At 53.8% G+C, this 26,538-nt stretch overlaps 1 protein-coding gene across 2 annotated transcripts in view; it reads right to left on the bottom strand.

The window, feature by feature from the left end:
- Positions 1-26,265, bottom strand: part of TRAF7 (TNF receptor associated factor 7) — a 37,062-nt gene extending 10,797 nt beyond the window's left edge. Inside the window, exons 1-14 of one of the 2 annotated variants that reach the window (XM_076052047.1) lie at positions 26,162-26,265; positions 17,223-17,384; positions 16,303-16,360; positions 15,609-15,697; positions 13,571-13,669; positions 13,167-13,259; positions 9,279-9,312; positions 6,561-6,772; positions 5,929-6,059; positions 4,365-4,582; positions 3,602-3,675; positions 2,988-3,036; positions 684-811; positions 167-249 (exon numbers count right to left, since the gene is read on the bottom strand). In XM_076052047.1, the coding sequence (XP_075908162.1) occupies positions 167-249; positions 684-811; positions 2,988-3,036; positions 3,602-3,675; positions 4,365-4,582; positions 5,929-6,059; positions 6,561-6,772; positions 9,279-9,312; positions 13,167-13,259; positions 13,571-13,669; positions 15,609-15,697; positions 16,303-16,360; positions 17,223-17,315 (1,361 nt within the window). In that variant the 5' untranslated portion in view covers positions 17,316-17,384; positions 26,162-26,265. Of the gene's footprint in view, positions 1-166; positions 250-683; positions 812-2,987; positions 3,037-3,601; positions 3,676-4,364; positions 4,583-5,928; positions 6,060-6,560; positions 6,773-9,278; positions 9,313-13,166; positions 13,260-13,570; positions 13,670-14,667; positions 15,231-15,608; positions 15,698-16,302; positions 16,361-17,222; positions 17,385-26,161 lie in introns of those variants that run through there. The other variant, XM_076052050.1, reaches the window with a different exon arrangement.
- Positions 26,266-26,538: the final 273 nt, after the last annotated feature.

Here is a 26,538-nt window from a genome sequence, read left to right as displayed (position 1 = left end):
CTCAATAGGCCAGTGGCGTTTCAATGGGCTAGTGGAATCTCAATGGGCCAGTAGCGTCTTAATGGGCCAGTGGAATTTCAATGGGCAAGAGGTGTCTCAATAGTCCAGTATTCACCTCGTGGTGGCCACAACCACTACTACCACCGCCACCACCACCACCACTCACCCCTGTATGCACAGCGCCAGCACGATACCGTCATGCCCCTCCAGGGTTTTCTGACACTTGTAGTTGGTGCACGTATCCCACACCTGCCCAACAGCATGAATATCATCGGCAGCATTATTAGCAATAACAGCTGCGACAACCAAGAACAAACATCTCTCAGACTCCCACATCTCACAGGTGTTCAAGGATAGTGGCTGTTGTGTTGATGGCACTGGTGGTCGTGAGATGGCAGGTGGTGGTGGTGGTAGTGGTGGTATTGCTTGCAGTGGGATGGCAGGAACTGGTGGTGCCAGAGGTGCTGCGATGTCGTTGCTGCTGGTGCTGCTGGCGGCACTGCTAATGGTTGTGCTGGCGGTGCCGGTAGTTGTAATACGACCGGTGGTGAGAGCGGTGGTGTTGGTTGCGGCGAGTTGCCAGAAACTGGTGGCACTACTGCCGGTTGTTTTGGCAGTGGTGGTGCTGCTGCTGGCGAGATGGCACGAGCCGGCCGGTGAGGGCGGCGCGTGGCGCAGCCTGCCTTGATGGTTTTGTCGGAGGAGCCGCTGAAGAGGAGATCTCCGGTGGGGTAGACGCACAGGCACCACACGGGGCCCTGGTGGCCCACAAACGTGCCCTTGCACTTGAAAATCTGCTGCGGGTCGTATGCTACGAGGGGGGGGGGGTGGGGGCGGTGCAGGCATGCGAAGCGTTACACAACCGCCGTGATGTCACGTTGGCATCAACGCCACCACCCAGGTTTCACCTGCCAGAGGCACTCGGGCCCGGCCATATTCTCAGTCACCGCCTCAGCTCAGGCCTGAGCCGATCACTTGCTTTCAGAGACGTACAAACGACGGCTCACCCGTGGCTTGATTCAGGCTCAGCTCACGATGGGAAAACCCCAGCATGGCTGGGACCGTCATCAGAGCGGGATCAAGTTAAACGGTGGAGGCTTTGTGCCCATTGCTCAGTCTTCGAGGCAGAGCCAAGCCGTGATGAACAATATGGGCGCCGCGGTGGCAAGATGTTATCTACTTTGTCTGGTATGCAGGAAGCCGTGGGTTCATTCCCGACCCTGACACCTGTAGAATTTGGAGTTTGCATGTTCTTTATCTCCCCGTGGTCGTGTGGATTTTTCTCCGGGTCCTCCAGGTTTTCCCTCCACGTTTAGAATCAACATTTGTTGAGTATTTGGCTGCTCTAAATTTCCACGTGATAAGCTACCTAATTGGGCTACCATTTGTGGCCAGGTCGCTTCTATAAAAAGAGCTGTATAGCTCAGTGGGAATTACCTAGTCAAAATAATATAATTGATAGCTTATATAGGCCTAGGTATTAAAGGGCTCTCACCTGGAATTACACTGTAAAGGATATTGACCGTTTCCATGTTTGACGAACAACCTCTGCTCACACACAAGGTGTTTTGATGCATGCATCATAGGTGTGGGAATCATTCGGTGCCCACTCTCGCGGTGAGCAATCAGTGGCTGATTGATACCCCGGCAATCTCATTAATCACCGACAGCCCCGTCTGCATTTCTAAAAAAAAAACAGTCTGGTCTTTTCCCTGCTCAAACACAGATGGCCACGGAGCCAACGGTGGCAATTCCGCATTCCTATGGCAGGCACCAGACTGTCCCGTGGACCCAACCCACCCCCTGCTGCCGTGCCGGCTACGAGCGAGGCTAGCGTGAGGAGCCAGCGTGAGGAGCCAGCGTGAGGAGCCAGCGTGAGGAGCCAGCGTGAGGAGCCAGCGTGAGGAGCCAGCGTGAGGAGCCAGCGTGAGGAGCCAGCGTGAGGAGCCAGCGTGAGGAGCCAGCGTGAGGAGCCAGCGTGAGGAGCCAGCGTGAGGAGCCAGCGTGAGGAGCCAGCGTGAGGAGCCAGCGTGAGGAGCCAGCGTGAGGAGCCAGTGTGAGAAGTCCGTGCGTGAGGAGCCAGCGTGAGGAGCCAGCGTGAGGAGCCAGCGTGAGGAGCCAGCGTGAGGAGCCAGCGTGAGGAGCCAGCGTGAGGAGCCAGCGTGAGGAGCCAGCGTGAGGAGCCAGCGTGAGGAGCCAGCGTGAGGAGCTAGTGTGAGGAGCCAGCGTGAGGAGCTAGTGTGAGAAGCCAGCGTGAGGAGCCAGCGTGAGGAGCCAGCGTGAGGAGCCAGCGTGAGGAGCTAGTGTGAGGAGCTAGTGTGAGGAGCCAGCGTGAGGAGCTAGTGTGAGAAGTCCGTGCGTGAGGAGCCAGCGTGAGGAGCCAGCGTGAGGAGCTAGTGTGAGGAGCTAGTGTGAGAAGTCCGTGCGTGAGGAGCTAGTGTGAGAAGTCCGTGCGTGAGGAGCTAGTGTGAGAAGTGAGGAGCCAGCGTGAGGAGCTAGTGTGAGAAGCCAGCGTGAGGAGCTAGTGTGAGAAGTCCGTGCGTGAGGAGCTAGTGTGAGAAGTGAGGAGCCAGCGTGAGGAGCTAGTGTGAGAAGCCAGCGTGAGGAGCTAGTGTGAGAAGTCCGTGCGTGAGGAGCTAGTGTGAGAAGTGAGGAGCCAGCGTGAGGAGCTAGTGTGAGAAGCCAGCGTGAGGAGCTAGTGTGAGAAGTCCGTGCGTCAGCACCGCCACAGCTGGGCTCCACTTCCTGCCATTGCACCGGACGGGAAGCGCTGAGCTCACGACAGGAAACACCGGGCAGCCCCGCACCTCCTCTTCCCCCCCTCCTCTTCTTCGTCCTCATCATCATCGCTGGCCGGGCCCCCCCCCCCCCCCTTTATCACATCGTCAGCATCGTGCCACAGTGGCTGAGTGGGTGGGGCCGAGCAGGGTTGAGTGGGGTGGGGGTGGCAGAGGGCGGTAGTGGGGGGAGGGGGAGGGGCTACTTACATCCCAGGACCCCCATGTTGAGCCGCGCGTTGATGTGCGAGAGCTCGTCCTGCGGAGGGAGAGGGCGACGTTGTGACTTCACAGCGTTCTCACGCTCGAGAGATCGCGGCGGGGGGTGGGCAAGGGGTATATGGGGGGGGCAGGGTGGGTAGGTGGTGGCAGGAGCGTTAAGGGGAAGTTGAATGAATTGTAGTTTGCGTGTCGTGCAGCCAAATTAATCTCCGGTGCCGTTGAATTAATGTTGATGTTGTCGCACGGATAATAAAAGTCGGCTCTTATATCATACTTTTTAAGGCAACAGTGTTCTTGGCGAATGTGATGAATGTTGGTTATAGATGTGCTTGGTCCTTATCACTGCCAACGCAGCAGCAGCAGCAGTGGCAGCGCCACCAAACAATTAGCACACACTTGTAGGACAAAGGCATTTGGCGAAGGTGCCATGGCCATGGCTTCGTAAGCTCCACACTGCTGCCGAACGTGGAGGCGTGGTTGCAGCGTGGTTGCCGCGCGGCTGCCGAGGTTCTACGTGTCGTCACGCAGTTGAAGTAGCGCGGCTATCGCGTGGCTACTGCCCCGGTCAAATGCGCGGCTGTGCAGTTGCGAGCGCCACTCACGCTCAGCATGGAGGTGTCTCTCCGGAACTCCATGAGGTCCTCGCTCAGCTTGCTCTGGTTCTCGTCGAGCACATCTGCAGGCACGGTCACACCCACGGCACCGCCACATCAGCCCCAGCACCACCACCAAGCCGCGCCACACCATACGTGCACCCGGCCCTTTGCCGGTCTGCTAGCCCACCTCAACCCCTCTAACCGCCTCCAACTGCGAGGGTCGTGTCTGTGAGTGTCCACACGCTCGTGTGGACTCTGCGTGCCTGTGAGTGTCCACACGCTCGTGTGAACTCTGCGTGCCGGTGTGAGCCGTGCGTGTCCGTGTGAACTGTGCATGCCTGTGACTACCTGCACGCCTGTGCAAGCTGTTGCGCGTGTTTCCCGTGCGTGTACCCGGCAACCCGAGTTCAATTCCCTCTCACGGCCAACACCGGTGATGATGTTCTGAACCGGCGATCTGCGAACATCGCCGCTAGGAAGACAAATGCGGCCGGGCGTGGTGTTGGCCACCTACCCTGGCATGGACCTTGCCGGCCTTCATAGGTGCTCGCGAACACAGTCTGTTAAGGCTATAAGGGGGATCTTAGTCTTTGAGTTTCGCCCATGCGAGCTGTGCGTGCCTGCGAGGGCTGTGCACGCGTGCCCATGCTCACTACTGGACATCTGCGAAAGGGGGCTTCACAGCTCATCGGATTCCTCCGGCGCAAATCAATATTCCGAATCCGACTGCGCGCCGTTCGCGCGTGCCGCGCGCCACTGCGGTCGTTACCGAACTTCAGCTCGACGCTCTTCTCGTGCTGGTCGAGGCGCTCCGACAGCTTGCCCAGCATGCTGCGCAGGAAGCCGATCTCCTGGTCCTTCTGCGTGAGCGACAGCTGCAGCTCGTGGAAGCGATCCTCCGTCTGCTGCAGGAACTCCTTGAGCCCCTCGAAGCGGCAGGAGGGCAGGTGCAGAGCAAACGCCTCCTGGTTGCCCGCAAACGGGCACCTGGGGTCACGGACGCACGCACGCACGCACGCACGCACGCAAGGATGGACGCACGACGTCAACGGTATCCTTTTTTTTACACCAGGCAAGGCCCACTGAGCTACACAGCTCTTTTTCAGAAGCGACCCGGCTACCACAAATTAGAGCTCAACGAAGTGCTCATCATCACGTGGTTTTTATTTATTTCAGCAGCCAAATACTCTAAACGCATGGTGTTCATTCTAAATGCGGAGGGAAAAACCGGAGGACACCGGAGAAAAATCCACGCGACCACGCAAACTCCAAAATATACAGCAGCAGGCGTCAGGGTCGGGATAAAACCCACGAGCTCCTGTGCGCCAGGCAAGGGAGTTAACATCTCGCCACCACGGCGTCCGGATTTTCGGCGATATGTGATGGCGACGTCACCGCAGCGCTCGTGTGTCAAAGGCTCGATGCTGGCAGGAGGTCACGGGACAGACCCAGTGTGTTTTGGGGTTGACTTGGCGGAGATGGCTGGCAGATGCACCACCTGTGCTCCCCACTGTTGTGCCACCATGCTGGGTTTTAACACAGCACACACAAGACGAAGATCCCCTGTGTAGCCTGTAACAGGTTGTGGGGGCAAGTGCCGTGAGCGAGCACCAATGAAGGCAGGCACGGCGCCCGAGGGTGTGGGTGGCCAGCACCGCGCCCGCAAAACTAAACAATAAACATGAAAACGTACGACTACTACACGAGGGTAAAATGTATAATCAGCACCATAATGGTTCAATCAAATGCAAGAAGAGTATGCGGTGGTGCGTTGTATAGCATTTCCCGTTAAACGGTGAGGAGGAAGGGCTATGGTCACTCCCAGAGGAATTGGCTATTTTTTAAACGGTCTTAACCCCAATAAAAGTGCTATTATGTTCACGTCTGTCGGCTGTTTTCGTGTTTTTAATAAAATAAAAACTTTTTTTTAATAATCTTATTTTTTTTACACTCTTTCTCGTCAATTCGTTTTACACACGTTATTTTTCGCTCACCCCTGCACCCATTGGCGAGTTTAAACAGGGGGGTGGGGGAAGTGGGCAAAACTCTGAGAGGGGTGGTGGCAGGGGGGGACACACCACTGTCAGTATTAATAACATTTTAGTTTTTATACATTCGCATGAGCTGCTGCTGCTGCTGGCGAAAGCATAATGCAGCTGCCGCTGATTATTACAACGCTGCAGCTGCTGCTGCTGATAAATTATGATGATGCTGTTGCGGATACTGCTACGGGAGATGATAGAAATGGTGACGATGCTGTAGCAAATGATGATACTGCTGCTAATGATGCTGATGCTGCTGCTGCTGCTGATGTCCGCCGGCGCTGGGCGTACCCGTACTTGGCGTGCACACACTTAATGTGCTCGCACTCCTTGAGGTGCACTGCCAGGTTGACCTTGAGCAGCGGGGGGCAGCTCGGGTTGTTGGGGCAGTGCACGGGGCGGTAGTCACAGCTCTCCTCGTGCTCCCTGCAAAAAAACACAGACAAAGACCAAGATCACCCCCCTATAGCTTTAACAAGACCGTTGGGGCAAGTGCTGTTAGCGAGCGCCTATGAAGGCCGGCACGGCACACGAGGGGCTGCGTGGCCAGCACCACGCCCGGCCGCCTTTGTCTCCCCAGTAGCGATGTTTACACACCACACCAGGTACTCATTTGGAGGCCGAGTCGACCGAGCAGAGGCCCATGACTGGCTAAGATAATCGTTACTGGTGTTGGCTGCGAGCGGGAATCTAACTCTCGACGCCGGGTTTGTAGCGCAGCGCGCAAACCGCTACACTGCGGCTCCCCGCACATGCTCCCGGCACAAACGCACACACACACACACACGTGCGCACGCACGCGCAGGCACGTGCACGCGCAGGCACGTGCACGCGCACACACGTGCGCACATGCAGGTACATGTGCACAAACACGTAGCGCTGGGTAGTGCTCTGTGTAGTGCGGGGCGACAGCGCGGGGCGACTTGCTTGCGAGCGCTGATGCGGATGGTGAAGGGACAGCCGCGGGGGTCGACCTCCCACGAGCCCAGCTTCCCCGCGACCCCCACGCCACCGCCGCCCCCCGCCGCCACGTGGCACCCGAACTTGCAGTGGATGAAGAGCTCCCCGATCTGCTCGGCCACAGCAATGTTGTTCACCACGACCGTGAGATTCGCGTTGTCCACGGGGCACTTCTCTGCAAAAGACAAAAAAAGCCTTTTTAAACGGACCTTTGGGGCAAGCGCTGTTGGTGAGCGCCCTATTGTACGTATGCACACGCATGTAAATGTCAAACTTCTTTGGCACCGCACGCAGGCGACCACGCTCATCGGAGGTGTGGGGGGAAGGACAACAAATTAAACACAAAAAGCATTTACATCACTGGACCAAAATATAATAATAGTGGTTTTTCCCCCTTTTTTTTGGCAACAAAACTGAAACCTTTTTTTACGAGGATTCTTGTTACTGCATTAACCACAATACTTGCAGTCAAAATGCAAACAAAACACACTTTGATAATATATGCATTGTCCTTGAATCTGATTGGTCCACACCAGAGACAGCTTTCTTTAGAGCCTGGTCTCAATTGGTCCAAGACCAGATGACGCCTTTTGTTTGCATTTTGACTGCAAGCATTGTGGTTAATGCAGACATGAATCCTCGTAAAAAAAGAAGTTTCATTTTTGTTGCCAGAAAAAAATTGGAAAAAAACCCCTCTTATTACAAAAAGCATTCCCAAAGAAATGAATGTTCCATTCAATGAAGGAAGAGCGCTCCAGACGGTGACCATCTTTGTTCGATGGTTGGCCAGAAGCAAGGCTGACCGGAGTTGGCGTGATGGTTTATGCTCCTTGATCAGCAAGGTATTGTCGTTCATTCGTGGTGAGCACTTTGTGTGCAACGAGTGCGACCTTGTAATTAATGTCGGCACAGCACACACGGGGGGGGGGGGGGGGGTGACGTAGGGCAGTACCGCGCCCAGAGCTGATGTTTACACACGCGACCCGGGTACTCATTTAAAGACCGAGTCACCATAGGGGGTGCCGAGCTTCTGATCGAGATATCGTTCGCCACTAATGTTAGCCGTGACCGGAGATCGAACTCCGGATGCCGGGGTTTGTGACGCAGCAGTTAACGCTCGACGCGTACACCCCAGTGCCGGCCTAATCCGACTTGTTGGTGTTGTTAGCGAGCAACTATTAAGGCCGGCACGACATAAGAAGCAGGCATTGTGCTCCCCCCGCCCCCCCCCCCACACACACACACAATATAACCCCCTCGTGAACTGTGAGCTGGCAAGTGAGGGGAATGAACGCAGGGGACGGTGGACGGTGTGGGAAAGGTTTCGTAACGAACATGAACGGCACGTTTGGCGGCACGCGACCACCTCCAGTCCACCGCTCATTCTCCCAACTTGCGCCCCCCCCCACCCCCCCGCAACCCCCGCAACCCCCGGCCTTCATCTGGACGCAAGAGCCACTCCACTCCGCTCGGCAAGAGAACGCCACCCCTGCTCTCCACACACCCCCCCCCCCCCCACGTTACTTCTTTGCAATCAAAACAAAATTTACGGCCAAAATGCGGCACTTTCTCCCGGCGTCTGGCAATGCGCCAGGGGCCACGACGGCCAAGCAGTCGTGACGTCCGCGGCGACCGCTGGGGGGGGGGCAGGAAGCACCTTGCCGGGGAGGGGGGCCGCCACCCCACACCTCCCCGCCCCCCGTCCTCGCCTCCCCCCCCCCCCCCCAAGACCCAGCTTATCTGTCCTGGTGGCGCCCGCCACCGACGCTGCCCTACGCTGCTGCCGCCACCCACCCCACTCCATCTCACAACCCTCCGTCCACTGACTCCTTCTAAACCGCCCCCCCCCACCTCGCACCGCGCTCTCTGCTGTTGTTTGGCCCTGGCCGCTGTCGTAGGTGTGGTCGCCGCAGCTTTACGATCTCTGGAGGTGGCTTTTTGCGTTTAATTGCACCGAAAACACAGCGCGTGCCAATGGCATGTTCTGCTCGTGGTTCGGGTTTTGGCTTTTTAAGATTCTGTTTTCGAGGCGCGTCTTTGTTTGTTCGGCTGCTGCCGCCGTGGTGGTGGCGGTGCCGAATGCTGTTGGCGTTGGCTGGTGGGGATATGGTGCACCGAGCCTGGCACAAGCGCCGTTGTGACGTCGCTGCCACTTAGTGGCGAACGGCGGTTGTTTGTCAGTGGTGGGATGGTAATGGTGCTGGTGGTCTTAGTAAATATATCGGTTCGAAACCAGCGGCCTGGCACAAGCGCTGCGATGATGTCCACGAATGGCGGCTGTTGCTGCTGTTGTTGTTGTTGTTGGTGGTAACTGTCGGAGTGTGATAGCGATGGAGGATGGCAGTGGTGCTGTTGGTGGTCGTGGTGGTGGCAGTGGTGGCATTGCGGGGCGGTGGAAACAGCGAAGGTGTTGGTGGTAGGGATGATAGTGGACCTGGGTGGCGTGGCTGGCGGTGCCGAATTGAACAGAATAGTTTTTCAATGACCACCAGTTGCAATGATTCCTCACCACCTCCATCCTCACCGTTGCACACATCTTCCTCACCACAACCTTCACCACTACACCTCGCTCACCACCTCGCTCACCATTCACCGCAGGACCTCACCACCGCACTCCCCCCACCCCGAGCGGCTCGCTACACATTCACCCGGACGTGACGCGAAGCGTACGCGCAACTCACCGGACGTCAAGGCGCACTTGCGGCAGAACGTGTGCTGCAGACCCAACAGACACAGCACACACACACGCACGATAAACAACGCAACAAGGGCATGCCAGATGCAACACACACACAGCAGAGGGGCACGGCGCACACACAGAGCAGATGTAACCCATAGCACAACACACACAAGACAGACACACACACAACACGAAATGAAAAAACACATAACAGAAAAACAGCACAACACACACGGACACACAAACTGCGCACAATGTTGTCCTTCCCCCGCACCTCCGATCAGCACACGGTTGGCTCCGTACGGTGGGAAAGAATCTCAACGTGCGTACAACACATTAGAGACGCACGCAATGCAAAACAGACACAAACTGCACGAGAGAAACGCACGCAGCGTTGGGCTGTAGGATTTCCACCCCCTTGCACGTCGGCGTGACAGTCCCGCGCGCGAGTCACGAGCCGTCTATGCCCAGCATCAGTCCTGAGCCATCAAGGCCCAGCTCCAGTCAAGAGCGGTCACATTTCAGCGGCAGTCACGAGCCGTCACGGCCCAATGGCAGTCACGAGCAGTCAAGGCCCAACGCGGAGTCACGAGAGCCGAGTCACGAGCCGTCACCGCTCTTCTCCACTGCCGCCGACAAACTCCTCTTCGATTAGGAAATAGCTCGAGGTGATCGTCACGTCGTCCCGCACCACGTGGCTCGCCAGGACCCTTTCCTGAAAAACGAAAGCCTTGAGGCTAAGCGAGTCTATCCTTGGGTAAATAATTGCGAAACAAAATTATAAATAAATGGGGGGGAAAACCCCCCCCCCACAACGAAGGCCTCCCCGGCCTCGTTATGAAACAAAGCGAGTGGAACTGATAAGTGGGGCGCCAGCAATCGCGAGCGGAACTGGGCACGGGCGACCGGGTTCCACATAGACACACACACGTACGTACGTACACGTGGCATGGGCGCCAGTGGGTTACACACACATACACACAAACACACACACACGTACGTACGTACACGTGGCATGGGCGCCAGTGGGTTCCACAAACACACACACAAACACACATACACACACGTACGTACGTACACACACGTGGCATGGGCGCCAGTGAGTTCCACAAACACACACACACAAACACACATACACACACGTACGTACGTACACACACGTGGCATGGGCGCCAGTGAGTTCCACACATAAACAAACACACACATACACACACACACGTACGTCCACGTGACGTGGGCGCCAGTGGGTTCGGCACACACACATGTACACGTGACATGGGCGCCAGTGGGTTCCACACACAAACAAACACACACACAAACACACACACACACATACACACACGTACGTACGTACACGTGATGTGGGCGCCAGTGGGTTCAGCACACACACATACACGTGGGTACACGTGACGTGGGCGCCAGTGGCTTCTCCATAAAAACACTAAAACTAAACAATTATTGTTGATTTGAAGCTTTCGTGACTGCATGAATCCATACTCTTTGGTTCTTTCGGTAAAGTCACGTAGGTAGAACAATAATAATAATAGATCACGACGTTTCGATCGCAACACAAGCGACAGTCATCAGGTAAAACAAACACAACAAGGAAAATGCTGCCTTCTCCTTCGTCAGCATTTCCCCTGCCGTGTTGGTCTCACCTGATGACCGTCGCTTGTGTTGCGATCGCAACGTCGTGATCTATTCATTTCTACCTACGTGACTTTACCAAAAGAACCAAAAAGTAAGAATAATAGTTTTTTTCCCCCCTTTATTCTGGCAACAAAACTGAAACCTTTTTACGAGGATTCATGTCTGCATTAACCACAATACCTGCAGGCAAAATGCAAACAAAAAAACATACTACGATAATATATGCATTGTCCTTGATCTGGTCGAGCACCAATTGGGTCGAGGCTCAAAAGAAAGCCGTCCCTTGGTGTGGACCAATAAGTATCAAGGACAATGCATATATTGAATTCTAGATTTAAAGCTTTCGTGACTGCTAGGATCCATACTCCCTGGTTCTATTGGGTAAAGTCACGTAGGTGAAAATAAAATAACAAAAAATCACGACGTTTCGGCCACAACACAAGCGGCCTTCATCAGGTGAAGGGACGAGACTGTCATAGTATGTTTTTTGTTTGCATTTTGACTGCAGGTATTGTGGTTAAGGCAGACATGAATCCTCGTAAAAAGGTTTAAGTTTTGTTGCCAGAATAAAGGGGGGAAAACCCTGTTATTATTATTACATTTTGGTACTGGCAAAGGAGGTCTAATGATGAACCAAAGAGTAACTATTTGTATTGTTACCAGGTAAGGCCCACTGAGCGACACAGCTCTTTTTCAGAAGCGACCTGGCAAACAAATGATAGCTCAACGAAGTGGCTTATCACGTGACAATTTATATCAGCCAAATACTCGAAAGGCGCGTGAGATTTTAAACTCGTAGGGGAAAACCCGGAGGACCCAGAGACAAATCCACGCGACCACATGAAGAACATTCAAACTCCAAATATACAGGCATCAGGGTTGGGATCGAATCCACAACCTCCTGCATACCAGGTGAGGGAGTTAACATCTCGGCACAGAGACACACGTACGTACATACACGTGGCACGGCACCACTGCCCCCCCCCCCCCCGCTCCCCTCCCCTGTCTCAGCAAATGATGGCACCAGACACCCAAGTACTGGTGCTGCTGGTGGCCAGGAAGAAGAATGCATTGGATTTATGTATGTTGAACTTATCACGCAACGTATGCAGCCAACCGTGCTAATCGGAGGTGCGATGATGTGCTGTGGTGACGTGTGAAGGTAGGCGATGACGTGTGATGGTGGTGTGAGGGCGAGGCACAATGCCCGATTGTGAGTGGTGAGGTGTGATAGCGAGTGGTGATGTGTGATGGCGAGCAATGGTGTGTGATGGTGAGTGGCGATGTACGGTGGTGAGCGATGATGCAAGTGATGATGCGTGATGGTGAGTGGCGATGTACAGTGGTGAGCGATGATGCAAGTGGTGATGCGTGATGGTGAGTGATGATGCGTGATGATGAGTGGCGATGTACAGTGGTGAGCGATGATGCAAGTGATGATCCGTGATGGTGAGCGATGGTGTGGGGGAGGATGCGTGACGGTGAGCGGTGATGATGAAGGCTACGATTTTGGCACGGTGTTCACGGCGGTGGTCAGGAAAGTCCGTGAAATATTGGAAATGGCTGCAGAAACACATTAGATCAGGCGTTCCTTTATTTATTTTTGAAAATGCTGTACGTTGGTGGGAGGGAAGTGGAGTGGAGCGGAGATAATGGGGCGGGGGGTAGGGGGGGTGCCACTACCCCACCTTATTCCGTGAATTCTAGTTTTTTTCCACGCACCTCTTCCTAAGCGACAATATCATAGCCTGACTGGTGAGTGATGATGAAGTGTAGGCGCTTAACCCTTTCCGTTCCAAGACGTCTGCAAGTTGCAGGCTGTGGGTCCCGTTCACCTCTGAATCTCGGAACGTGCGAGCGGCTCAGCTTTAACTTTATTTTAGAGAGGCTGTAGTAGCGCCGTTGTTTTTTTTAAAGGCATAAAGACATTGTACTCACCGCAGACAACCTTAGCGACCGCCGCACTCCACGATAGCTGGCGCCAAACTGTACCGCACGCCCTCCCGCATGACCTTGTGCGAGCCTCGGTACCGATAAAGTTATTTAACCTTAGTTTTTTTTATCCTGGTTTCGTTTCGATGATGTACACATACATCAACGGGGGGGAAATCGGAATTAAAAAAACTGACGCCGTACACATACGTCGTCATCGGAACGGGAAAGGGTTCATGTGACGGGGTGTGTAAACCGACGACGAGCGACCGTGCGCGGCAACAACGTGCAACGGCACGCGACTCACCCCACATGTCGTGATGATGGGGTCCTTAAAGATGCCGCAGCACAGCTGGCAGCACAGCTTGATGGACGGTGGCTCGGCAAAAACCAGCGGGTCCTGTGGTCACACCGCGCCGCGTGATGGCGTCACACACACCGCACGTCGCATACGCCACACAAACAAATATCCCCCTGTATAGCCTTAACGAGGCTGTTGGGGAAAGTGCTGTTCGCGAGCACCTATGAAGGCTGGCAAAACACGCGAGGCGGTGTGGTGGGCAGCACCACACCCGGCTGCCTTTGTCCCCTAGTAGCGATGTTTATTCACAGTGTACGCATGTGTGCACACGTGCGTGTGCACACGCGGGTATGCAGTGTATGCGTGTGTGTACGCGCGTGAGAGGCAAGGGCTCGTCATCTCCCCCTCACCTCGTCATCCTCGTCCTCGTGAAGCGAGAAGGTGGAACGCACGGACATGTTCGACTCGGAGTGCAGCGAGCGTACCGACATGGCGGCCACAGGGCCCGGCTGCACACACAAAAAAAGACAAAGACCCCCCCCCCCGCGTAGCCTTTAACACACTGCCGGGGCAGTCGCTGTTAGCGAGCACCTATTTAGGCCTGCACGCCGCAGGAGGGGGTGGGTGGCCAGGACCAAGCCCAGCAACCTTTGTCTCCCCAGTGGCGGTGTGTTCACATCGCCCCAGGTACAGATTGAGTCGACCTAGAGAAGGCCCAGGACCTGTTCAGATATTGCTTGCCACCGATATTAGCCATGGCCGGCGATACACCGAACTTAATTTGCCCGGTTCAGAGTGGAGTTCCACTAACCACAGCGCACACACACCACGTGCACAGCAGCAACAACAAAGACCTCACATGCATGCCCACACACATATACACACACGCACGCGTGCACATGTGCCAACAAAAGCCTTAACAGACTTTTGTTAAGGCTTTTGCCAAGCACCATGCCCGACCGCCTTTGTCTCCCCAGTGTCAATGTTTAAACACTGCACCAGGTACTCATTTGAGGCTAAGTCGACCTAAGGGAGGCCCAGGACTCGTTAAGATAATCGTCACTGGCATTGGCCATGAGCAGGAATCAAACTTGGGTCGACGGGTTCATAGATCAGTGCCCTAACTGCTACACCGCCGCTACCCACATTTGCACAAAGACAAAGATCCCCTGTATAGCCTTTAATAGTGTTAGGGCAAGTGCTATTAGCAAGCATCAGCGCACGCACACACACACATACACACACGTGCACACGTACAGAGAAAACCTAATCAACCACCATCACTGCCACCACGCACCGGCCCTCCCAAATGACGTTCACCGTTCCAGAAATGCCACAACTGCAACACCGGCGGCGCCGACCTTTCACAGCGAGCGCAAGCGCCCGTCATGAAGAGCTGTCACGAGCTCGGCTCGCTCATTAAAAAACGGAGAGAAGAGAGGTCAAAGAGAGGCGCGGTCACGGAGAGCCGACGATGGGTGGAGGACCGGGGGGGGGGGGGGGTTACCTCCTCGCGGTCACCTCTCCTCCCTCTCTGGTACCACCGTCACCGCTGCCGCGACGACGCTGGGGCGCCACGACGGGAGACGACGCGGAGAGACGCGGTGTGGACGGGCATCGCAAGCACTCGAATCGGAAGCTCACTTACCGCTCACCTCCACTCGCCACTTGCCAACGTACAAGCGAAGTACCACTCCCCTACTCTCACACGCTCGCAGCACCACCCTCTTTACGCACACACTCATGAGCACTCGCTCACCGCTCACTCACTGCCACATACTCGCACACTCATTCACAGCTGTTCACTCAATGCCGCTCGCTAAAATCACTCGCTCACTCACTCCCTGTCAATCGCTCGATCACTCATTCACACTCGCTCGCCTAACCGCTCTCACTTGCTTCTACCTGCTCGCTCGCTCGCCCACTCACAACCCCACGCGCGCTCGCTTCGCTCACTCCCCGCTTGCGAGCGTGGACTGGGGAACGTCCGCTGAGCGAGAAGCCAGAAAAGCTCGCTCGCACGCTTCCTGTCACACGCACGCGTGCTTCCTGTTGCTACTACCCCCCCCCACCACCGAAAGGTTTGGGGGGGGGGGGGAAGGAGGGGGGTAGGGAGGGAAGGAGAGCGCGGGGAAGAGAACCCAAGTCTCTGTGCCCATGGGAGCGGGATGTCCACGAGCGCAGAGCCAGGGAGGAACAAAGCACAAAGCATGACCTACGGCGTGAGAGACGGCCAAGGATAGCACCCTGGACAACACAACCGTGAAGCGAGAGACACGCACGGCCCCGAGATGCAGCGACGATGCAATGAGACGCACTCACAACAATGCAATGGGACACGGCCACGACGGGGGAGACGGCGAGACGTCGCCGTTAGACCCAGCTGTGGGACAGCAGTGACGGACACAGCAGCGGTGGGACAGCGGTGTGAGAGGTGCAGCCTCTCACCAGCAGGTTGGCGTCATCGTGGGCGCTGAACACCGTGGAGCCGGATGACGGTGTGCGCCGGTGCTGCATGTACGAGCTTGTGCCATCCGCTGTGCACAGGCGCGCACGTACACACGCGCATACACGCACGTGCAGGCACATATAGGGCATGTACAAACGTGTATGCAGCATGTCACACACAAAGACAAAGATCCCCCGTATAGCCTTGACAAGTGATGTCAGTTTGTTGTCCTTCCCTCACGCCTCCGATTAGCACAGTTGGCTACGCACGGTGCAAGAGAAGTTCCACGTACATATGAAGGCCGGCACGGCACACGAAGAGGGTGGGTAGCAAGCACCACGCCCGGCCGCCTTTATCTCCTGAGTGGCGATGTTTACACACTGCACCAGGTGCATATTTGAGGCCGAGTTGACCTAGGGGAAGCCTATGACCGGTTAAGATAATCGTCACAGGTGATCGTGGCCGTGAGAGGGAATCGAACTCAGGTTGCCAGGTTCATAGCGCAACACGCTAGCATCTACACAGCATCACACACACACACGTATACGCAGCGTCTCATATATACACACACACACACACGTATACACAGCATCTCTCACACACGCACAGCGTCTCACACATGAATGACTCCATGGACCGTACCCATCCACGCGCCCCTGGCTTGTGCCGCGTTTATAGATGTGCGATGCTCACCCTTGGTGATGGTGGTGATGGTGGTGTACGCAGGCCCAAACGTTGTCTCCATCCTCGCCTGCCATACACAACCGGAGTGTTACCCGACAGAGACAAACCAAAAAGATTCCCAGTGTGGCCTTAACAGACTGCTGGAGCAAGTGCTGTTAGCAAGTAGCACCTATGAAGGCCAGCACTGCACACGAGGGGGTGGGTGGCCAGCACCGTGCCTGGTCGCCTTTATCTCCCTAGTGGCGATGTTTACACACTGCACCAGGCTGAGTCGACCTAGGGGAGGCCTAGGACCGATTCAGATAATCGTCAGGTGGGTACTATAGGTCTAGGTGGGTGGGTACTATAGGTGTAGGTGGGTACTATAGGTGTAGGTAGGTATTTTGTTCTTAAATTTTGGTACTTGTTTATCTGTTGATTCGGGGCCCACTTGTGGCCGAATAGGCCCCCTCATGCGTCGCATAACGCTAACACATACCCCCCCCCCCCCATAATATAGTTTTTTTGGGGTTAGATCGCGTAAATATAGAAATGTGTCGTTAAACCCGCCACCACCCGACAGCTAATTAGTAAGGTTTGTCACGTAAACAGAACATGCCAACTCGTTACTAGTACGTTACTAGCACGGCACACCGGTGTGTTGGAGAGCAAATCCACAACATTTACAATTGTAAACGAATTGGCACGTTCCGTTTCCATGACAAACCTTACCAATTGGCCATGCCACGTGGTGGCGGGTTTAACGACACAGTTACATTTACACAATCTAACCCCAAATTAAAAAAAAAAACTATATCATGGATGATATTGGTCACAAAAGCCTACGTGTTAAACTACCCCACCGCCCCCCGCAATAGTTGCGCCCCTGGGTTGCAGGTAGTGTAGTTGTGGGTAGCCTGTGTGCTGGAAGGGGCCTCTCTCTCTCTCACCACGCCCGGGGACTGGCTGGCAGGCGAGGTGGTGGTTGGCACGCCGGCGCCGCTCGGGAACGGGCTGTACCAGCTGCCCCGGGCCGAGGCCATCCGCTCACGGCAGCTGCGACAACGGCGGTGGCGGCGGCGGCGGCGGCGCTACTTCACGGGCAGCACCGCCTACACTCGGACACACGACACACGGGCAGACAGGCAGACACGCAACACACTCAGTCGACACCGCACACGACAACAAACAAAACCCACAAGAAGGGATGGCCATGCGAATACGGCACCACACACAAGAGTAGGCAAGACACACATACAGAGAGGGAAAAAAAGTATTTGATCCCCTGCTGATTTTGTACGTTTGCCCACTGACGAAGAAATGATCAGTCTATAATTTTAATGGTAGGTTTATTTGAACAGTGAGAGACAGAATAACAACAACAAAATCCAGAAAAACGCTTGTTAAAAATGTTTTATAAATTGATTTGCATTTAATGAGGGAAATAAGTATTTGACCCCCTCTCAATCAGAAAGATTTCTGGATCCCAGGTGTCTTTTATACAGATAACGAGCTGAGATTAGGAGCACACTTTTAAAGGGAGTGCTCCTAATCTCAGCTTGTTACCTGTATAAAAGACACCTGTCCACAGAAGCAATCAATCAATCAATCAGATTCCAAACTCTCCACCATGGCCAAGACCAAAGAGCTCTCCAAGGATGTCAGGGACAAGATTGTAGACCTACACAAGGCTGGAATGGGCTACAAGACCATTGCCAAGCAGCTTGGTGAGAAGGTGACAACAGTTGGTGTGATTATTCGCAAATGGAAGAAACACAAAATAACTGTCAATCTCCCTCGGCCTGGGGCTCCATGCAAGATCTCACCTCGTGGAGTTGCAATGATCATGAGAACGGTGAGGAATCAGGTCCAGAACTACACGGGAGGATCTTGTCAATCATCTCAAGGCAGCTGGGACCATAGTCACCAAGAAAACAATTGGTAACACACTACGCCATGAAGGACTGAAATCCTGCAGAGCCCGCAAGGTCCCCCTGCTCAAGAAATCACATATACATGCCCGTCTGAAGTTTGCCAATGAACATCTGAATGATTCAGAGGACAACTGGGTGAAAGTGTTGTGGTCAGATGAGACCAAAATGTAGCTCTTTGGCATCAACTCAATTCGCCGTGTTTGGAGGAGGAATGCTGCCTATGACCCCCAAGAACACCATCCCCATTGTCAAACATGGAGGTGGAAACATTATGCTTTGGGGTGTTTTTCTGCTAAGGGGACAGGACAACTTCACCGCATCAAAGGGACGATGGACGGGGCCATGTACCGTCAAATCTTGGGTGAGAACCTCCTTCCCTCAGCCAGGGCATTGAAAATGGGTCGTGGATGGGTATTCCAGCATGACAATGACCCAAAACACACGGCCAAGGCAACAAAGTAGCTGCTCAAGAAGAAGCACATTCAGGTCCTGGAGTGGCCTAGCCAGTCTCCAGACCTTAATCCCATAGAAAATCTGTGGAGGGAGCTGAAGGTTCGAGTTGCCTAAAGTCAACCTCGAAACCTTAATGACTTGGAGAAGATCTGCAAAGAGGAGTGGGACAAAATCCCTCCTGAAATGTGTGCAAACCTGGTGGCCAACTACAAGAAACGTCAGACCTCTGTGATTGCCAACAAGGGTTTTGCGACCAAGTACTAAGTCATGTTTTGCAGAGGGGATCAAATACTTATTTCCCTCATTAAAATGCAAATCAATTAATAACATTTTTGACATGCGTTTCTCTGGATTTTTTGTTGTTGTTATTCTGTCTTTCACTGTTCAAATAAACCTACCATTAAAATTATAGACTGATCATTTCTTTGTCAGTGGGCAAACGTACAAAATCAGCAGGGGATCAAATACTTTTTTTCCCTCACTGTACGCACAACGCAGCACAAATGTCAAGCGGCACATCATAGGAGACGCACCACACAGCACACACACAGCACACACAACACCAGGCACCACACTTAGCAGCTCACGACACATACAACAGGGCACACAAACGCGCAGCACACGCAACATACAAAGTACAAAAAGCACACGACACACACACGCGCATCAACACGCGTCAACAACAACATCGACAGCGGTTCTCGGCACTGTCGGCTGCGGCAGAATCATACCCACGAGCCAGAAACAGCCTCGACTTGGTGACATCACAACGGCAACACAACAATAGAAGCAATAACAACAACAACAATGTCAATTCATACCCCGATTTACGTCTTCCCCCCCCCCCCTTTAACGTCGTTTCTCAACTACGTCGTCACGTCACGAACACCGTTACCCGATTTGCGTCGACTCCACCCCGCGCACTTTGACGTCGCTGACAGCTTCGTCGTCCGTCCTGTCTCGTTATCCGTCGGCTCTCAGCCATCGCCTCCACCACCGACTCACCCTGCCAATCGCTTTGGTTGACGTCGTTTCGATATTCGCCGTCGCGCCTTTCAGGAACGCATCCCCCGACGTGAACATCGGGGGATCACAGCGTCGTGAAAGCCTCGCCGAGTCTCTCGCTCTGTCTCGCTCTCTCTCTCTCTGGAGGCTCCCTGCTACTACGTCTCTGAATGTCTCTGTAAAAGAGTTTGCCTCCACCGTTGTGAGAGTCTGCCCGGAGGAGCCGCAGTAAAGCTCGGCGTGCTCACAGCCCCAGCTACACAATCGTCTTCAAACCCTCCTCCTCGTTGCTGGACTGCCATCGAATGCCCGCCTGGCAGCCCAAGACGGTCTGGACTCGACAAGTATCCCCGCTCAAACTACTGAACTAAAACTATTTTATTTTATTTTAGCAGGTAAGGGGGCCGTCCATAAATGGCGTCACGCGATTTTGGACGATTTTTGACCCCCCCCCCCGCTTCGTCACACGACGTCACAAAAAGTCAGACCACCCTCGAATATGACGTCACAAAGCTCTGCCACCCCCCCCCCCCAAAAAAAAATATAAAACATGCTTCAAATCGCTTTAAACTATTGTCATTGTAGTGCGTATTTAAAAGTGGCGCTGCACTCTGATGTTGTAGGAGAAAACATTTATTACAAAGTCTATTTAATTAAGTAGAACGTGTTGTCCATATTCATTTAAAGTTGTGCATTTTGATGTGACGTCACATTTCTCAAACCCCCCCCCTCGTCACACGTCGTCACAAATGTCTGACCCCCCCGCCCCCCCCCCAGGTGCGTGACGTCATTTATGGACGGCCCCCTGTATCAAGAAGCGACCTCGCCATCGCAAATGATCGGCTCAACGAAGATGGCTTACCGTCGTGCGGAAATGTTTAGCAGGCAAACACCCTAAAAAAAGCACGTGGCGATGTCGATTCGAAATGTGTAGGGGGGGGGGGGGGAAACCGGAGGACCCGGAGGAACAAAAAGAACACGCGACCACGGGGAGAGAGCAAGACGCAAAAACTCAAAATCTACAGCAGCAGCAGCAACAGGCGTCAGTCAGGGTCGGGATCGAACCCACGAGCCTCCTGTATACTGGGCGAGGGAGTTAACATCTCACAGCAAACCCTTGCGCCCAGTGACGGGAGTGATACTGAGGGAGAGGGAATGAAAGAGGAGTGAGTGAATGAGAAAAGTGATGAGGAGTGAGGGAGAGGGAATGAAAGAGGAGTGAGTGAATGAGAAGAGTGATGAGGAGTGAGGGAGATGGAATGAAAGAGGAGTGAGTGAATGAGAAGAGTGATGAGGAGTGAGGGAGAGGGAATGAAAGAGAAGTGAGTGAATGAGAAGAGTGATGAGGAGTGAGGGAGAGGGAAGGAAAGAGGAGTGAGTGAATGAGAAGAGTGATGAGGAGTGAGGGAGAGGGAATGAAAGAGGAGTGAGTGAATGAGAAGAGTGATGAGGAGTGAGTGACACTGAGTGAGGAGTGACACTGAGTGAGGAGTGACACTGGGTGAGGAGTGAGTGAGGAGTGACACTGAGTGAGGAGTGACACTGAGTGAGGAGTGAGTGAGGAGTGACACTGAGTGAGGAGTAACACTGAGTGAGGAGTGAGTGAGGAGTGACACTGAGTGAGGAGTAACACTGAGTGAAGAGTGACACTGAGTGAGTGAGTGACACTGAGTGAGGAGTGACACTGAGTGAGGAGTGACACTGAGTGAGGAGTGAGTGAGGAGTGACACTGAGTGAGGAGTGAGTGAGGAGTGACACTGAGTGAGGAGTGACACTGAGTGAGGAGTGAGTGATGAGTGACACTGAGTGAGGAGTGACACTGAGTGAGTGAGTGACACTGGGTGAGGAGTGAGTGAGGAGTGAAGAGTGAGTGAGGAGTGACACTGAGTGAGGAGTGACTCTGAGTGAGGAGTGACACTGAGTGAGGAGTGACTCTGAGTGAGGAGTGACACTGAGTGAGGAGTGACACTGAGTGAGTGAGAAAGGAGTGAGTGAGGAGTGACACTGAGTGAGTGAGTGAGTGACAATGAGTGAGGAGTGACACTGAGTGAGGAGTGAGTGAGGAGTGACACTGAGTGAGGAGTGACACAGAGAGGAGTGAGTGAGGAGTGACACTGAGTGAGGAGTGAGAGAGGAGTGACACTGAGTGAGGAGTGACACTGAGTGAGGAGTGACACTGAGTGAGGAGTGAGTGAGGAGTGACACTGAGTGAGGAGTGACACTGAGTGAGGAGTAACACTGAGTGAGGAGTAACACTGAGTGAGGAGTGACACTGAGTGAGGAGTGAGTGAGGAGTGACACTGAGTGAGGAGTGACACTGAGTGAGGAGTGACACTGAGTGAGGAGTGAGTGAGGAGTGACACTGAGTGAGGAGTGACACTGAGTGAGGAGTGACACTGAGTGAGGAGTGACACTGAGTGAGGAGTGACACTGAGTGAGGAGTGACACTGAGTGAGGAGTGACACTGAGTGAGGAGTGACACTGAGTGAGGAGTGACACTGAGAGAGGAGTGAGTGAGGAGTGACACTGAGTGAGGAGTGACACTGAGTGAGGAGTGACACTGAGTGAGGAGTGACACTGAGTGAGGAGTGACACTGAGTGAGGAGTGAGAGGAGTGACACTGAGTGAGGAGTGAGAGAGGAGTGACACTGAGTGAGGAGTGAGAGAGGAGTGACACTGAGTGAGGAGTGACACTGAGTGAGGAGTGACACTGAGTGAGGAGTGACACTGAGTGAGGAGTGACACTGAGTGAGGAGTGAATGAGGAGTGACACTGAGTGAGGAGTGACACTGAGTGAGGAGTGACACTGAGTGAGGAGTGACACTGAGTGAGGAGTGACACTGAGTGAGGAGTGACACTGAGTGAGGAGTGACACTGAGTGAGGAGTGACACTGAGTGAGGAGTGAGAGAGGAGTGACACTGAGTGAGGAGTGAGAGAGGAGTGACACTGAGTGAGGAGTGACACTGAGTGAGGAGTGACACTGAGTGAGGAGTGACACTGAGTGAGGAGTGACACTGAGTGAGGAGTGAGTGAGGAGTGACACTGAGTGAGGAGTGACACTGAGTGAGGAGTGAGTGAGGAGAGACACTGAGTGAGGAGTGGGTGAGGAGTGAGACTGAATGAGGAGTGAGAGAGGAGTGACACTGAGTGAGGAGTGACACTGAGTGAGGAGTGAGTGAGGAGTGACACTGAGTGAGGAGTGACACTGAGTGAGGAGTGAGTGAGGAGAGACACTGAGTGAGGAGTGGGTGAGGAGTGAGACTGAATGAGGAGTGGGAGGAGTGACACTGAGTGAGGAGTGAGAGAGGAGTGACACTGAGTGAGGAGTGAGAGAGGAGTGACACTGAGTGAGGAGTGACACTGAGTGAGGAGTGACACTGAGTGAGGAGTGACACTGAGTGAGGAGTGACACTGAGTGAGGAGTGAATGAGGAGTGACACTGAGTGAGGAGTGACACTGAGTGAGGAGTGACACTGAGTGAGGAGTGACACTGAGTGAGGAGTGACACTGAGTGAGGAGTGACACTGAGTGAGGAGTGACACTGAGTGAGGAGTGACACTGAGTGAGGAGTGAGAGAGGAGTGACACTGAGTGAGGAGTGAGAGAGGAGTGACACTGAGTGAGGAGTGACACTGAGTGAGGAGTGACACTGAGTGAGGAGTGACACTGAGTGAGGAGTGACACTGAGTGAGGAGTGAGTGAGGAGTGACACTGAGTGAGGAGTGACACTGAGTGAGGAGTGAGTGAGGAGAGACACTGAGTGAGGAGTGGGTGAGGAGTGAGACTGAATGAGGAGTGAGAGAGGAGTGACACTGAGTGAGGAGTGACACTGAGTGAGGAGTGAGTGAGGAGTGACACTGAGTGAGGAGTGACACTGAGTGAGGAGTGATACTGAGTGAGGAGTGACACTGAGTGAGGAGTGAGTGAGGAGTGACACTGAGTGAGGAGTGACACTGAGTGAGGAGTGACACTGAGTGAGGAGTGAGTGAGGAGTGACACTGAGTGAGGAGTGACACTGAGTGAGGAGTGACACTGAGTGAGGAGTGACACTGAGTGAGGAGTGACACTGAGTGAGGAGTGACACTGAGTGAGGAGTGAGAGAGGAGTGACACTGAGTGAGGAGTGAGAGAGGAGTGACACTGAGTGAGGAGTGACACTGAGTGAGGAGTGACACTGAGTGAGGAGTGACACTGAGTGAGGAGTGAGTGAGGAGTGACACTGAGTGAGGAGTGACACTGAGTGAGGAGTGAGTGAGGAGAGACACTGAGTGAGGAGTGAGTGAGGAGTGAGACTGAATGAGGAGTGAGAGAGGAGTGACACTGAGTGAGGAGTGACACTGAGTGAGGAGTGACACTGAGTGAAGAGTGACACTGAGAGAGGAGTGACACTGAGTGAGGAGTGATACTGAGTGAGGAGTGACACTGAGTGAGGAGTGACACTGAGTGAAGAGTGACACTGAGTGAAGAGTGACACTGAATGAGGAGTGACACTGAGTGAAGAGTGACACTAAATGAGTGAGAGAGGAGTGACACTGAGTGAGGAGTGACACTGAGTGAGGAGTGACACTGAGAGGAGTGACACTGAGTGAGGAGTGACACTGAGTGAGGAGTGAGTGAGGAGTGACACTGAGTGAGGAGTGACACTGAGTGAGGAGTGAGTGAGGAGAGACACTGAGTGAGGAGTGGGTGAGGAGTGAGACTGAATGAGGAGTGAGAGAGGAGTGACACTGAGTGAGGAGTGACACTGAGTGAGGAGTGAGTGAGGAGTGACACTGAGTGAGGAGTGGGTGAGGAGTGAGACTGAATGAGGAGTGGGAGGAGTGACACTGAGTGAGGAGTGAGAGAGGAGTGACACTGAGTGAGGAGTGAGAGAGGAGTGACACTGAGTGAGGAGTGACACTGAGTGAGGAGTGACACTGAGTGAGGAGTGACACTGAGTGAGGAGTGACACTGAGTGAGGAGTGAATGAGGAGTGACACTGAGTGAGGAGTGACACTGAGTGAGGAGTGACACTGAGTGAGGAGTGACACTGAGTGAGGAGTGACACTGAGTGAGGAGTGACACTGAGTGAGGAGTGACACTGAGTGAGGAGTGACACTGAGTGAGGAGTGAGAGAGGAGTGACACTGAGTGAGGAGTGAGAGAGGAGTGACACTGAGTGAGGAGTGACACTGAGTGAGGAGTGACACTGAGTGAGGAGTGACACTGAGTGAGGAGTGACACTGAGTGAGGAGTGAGTGAGGAGTGACACTGAGTGAGGAGTGACACTGAGTGAGGAGTGAGTGAGGAGAGACACTGAGTGAGGAGTGGGTGAGGAGTGAGACTGAATGAGGAGTGAGAGAGGAGTGACACTGAGTGAGGAGTGACACTGAGTGAGGAGTGACACTGAGTGAAGAGTGACACTGAGAGAGGAGTGACACTGAGTGAGGAGTGATACTGAGTGAGGAGTGACACTGAGTGAGGAGTGACACTGAGTGAGGAGTGACACTGAGTGAGGAGTGACACTGAGTGAGGAGTGAGTGAGGAGTGACACTGAGTGAGGAGTGACACTGAGTGAGGAGTGACACTGAGTGAGGAGTGACACTGAGTGAGGAGTGACACTGAGTGAGGAGTGACACTGAGTGAGGAGTGAGAGAGGAGTGACACTGAGTGAGGAGTGAGAGAGGAGTGACACTGAGTGAGGAGTGACACTGAGTGAGGAGTGACACTGAGTGAGGAGTGACACTGAGTGAGGAGTGAGTGAGGAGTGACACTGAGTGAGGAGTGACACTGAGTGAGGAGTGAGTGAGGAGAGACACTGAGTGAGGAGTGAGTGAGGAGTGAGACTGAATGAGGAGTGAGAGAGGAGTGACACTGAGTGAGGAGTGACACTGAGTGAGGAGTGACACTGAGTGAAGAGTGACACTGAGAGAGGAGTGACACTGAGTGAGGAGTGATACTGAGTGAGGAGTGACACTGAGTGAGGAGTGACACTGAGTGAAGAGTGACACTGAGTGAAGAGTGACACTGAATGAGGAGTGACACTGAGTGAAGAGTGACACTAAATGAGTGAGAGAGGAGTGACACTGAGTGAGGAGTGACACTGAGTGAGGAGTGACACTGAGAGGAGTGACACTGAGTGAGTGAGTGAAACTGACAGAGTGACACTGAGTGAGGAGTGACACTGAGTGAGGAGTGACACTGAGTGAGGAATGACACTGGGTGAGGAGTAAGAGAGGAGTAACACTGAGTGAGGAGTGAGTGAGGAGTGAGTGACAGGGGGGCGCGAGAGGAGAGGGAAGAGTAAGAGAGAGAGATGAGAGAGTGAGAGAGAGAGTGAGAGAGGAGTGAGTGAGGAGTGACACTGAGAGAGGAGTGAGAGAGGAGTGAGTGACAGGGGGCGCGCGAGAGGAGAGTGAGTGAGGAGTAAGAGAGAGTGATAGAGAGAGAGAGCGGGAGGAGTGAGTGGGTGAGGAGGAGATGAGTTTGAGAGAGTTTCAGGAGAGTTCGCAACCCTTACCTCCACACGGGCTCTTCCTCCTCTCGGCGCTCCAGTGACAGCGCGTTTGATTGGTAGACGCGTAGGCGAGTTCGATGCCACCGACCAATCACAGCGTGTGGGGCCAACGCATTACACCCATTTATTTAGGTGGACGCGTCTACCCTTAATACAGAAATGTGTAAAAAAAAACCTAATAAATAAATTTCAACGCTTTATTTACAAATGTATATTCTATATACTAGATTTATATACATAGTTAAACAATGTAAACACAATATCGTATCGCCTTACAATACTTAATTTTCCATTCCCCCCGCTCTTCGGGAAAGTGGTATCGCCCACGGGTATTTAAGTGCGCATCGCGCGCGACTCTGTCTTGTGTCTTTGTGGAGGTG

The sequence above is a fragment of the Petromyzon marinus genome, chromosome 3 (genome assembly GCF_048934315.1).
Source record: "Petromyzon marinus isolate PM22_M1 ecotype Great Lakes invasive population chromosome 3, UKy_Petmar_22M1.pri1.0, whole genome shotgun sequence".
Lineage (NCBI taxonomy): Eukaryota > Metazoa > Chordata > Hyperoartia > Petromyzontiformes > Petromyzontidae > Petromyzon > Petromyzon marinus.
Note: the sequence above shows the minus strand (reverse complement) of the source record. Positions and strands in the feature narration are given on the sequence as shown.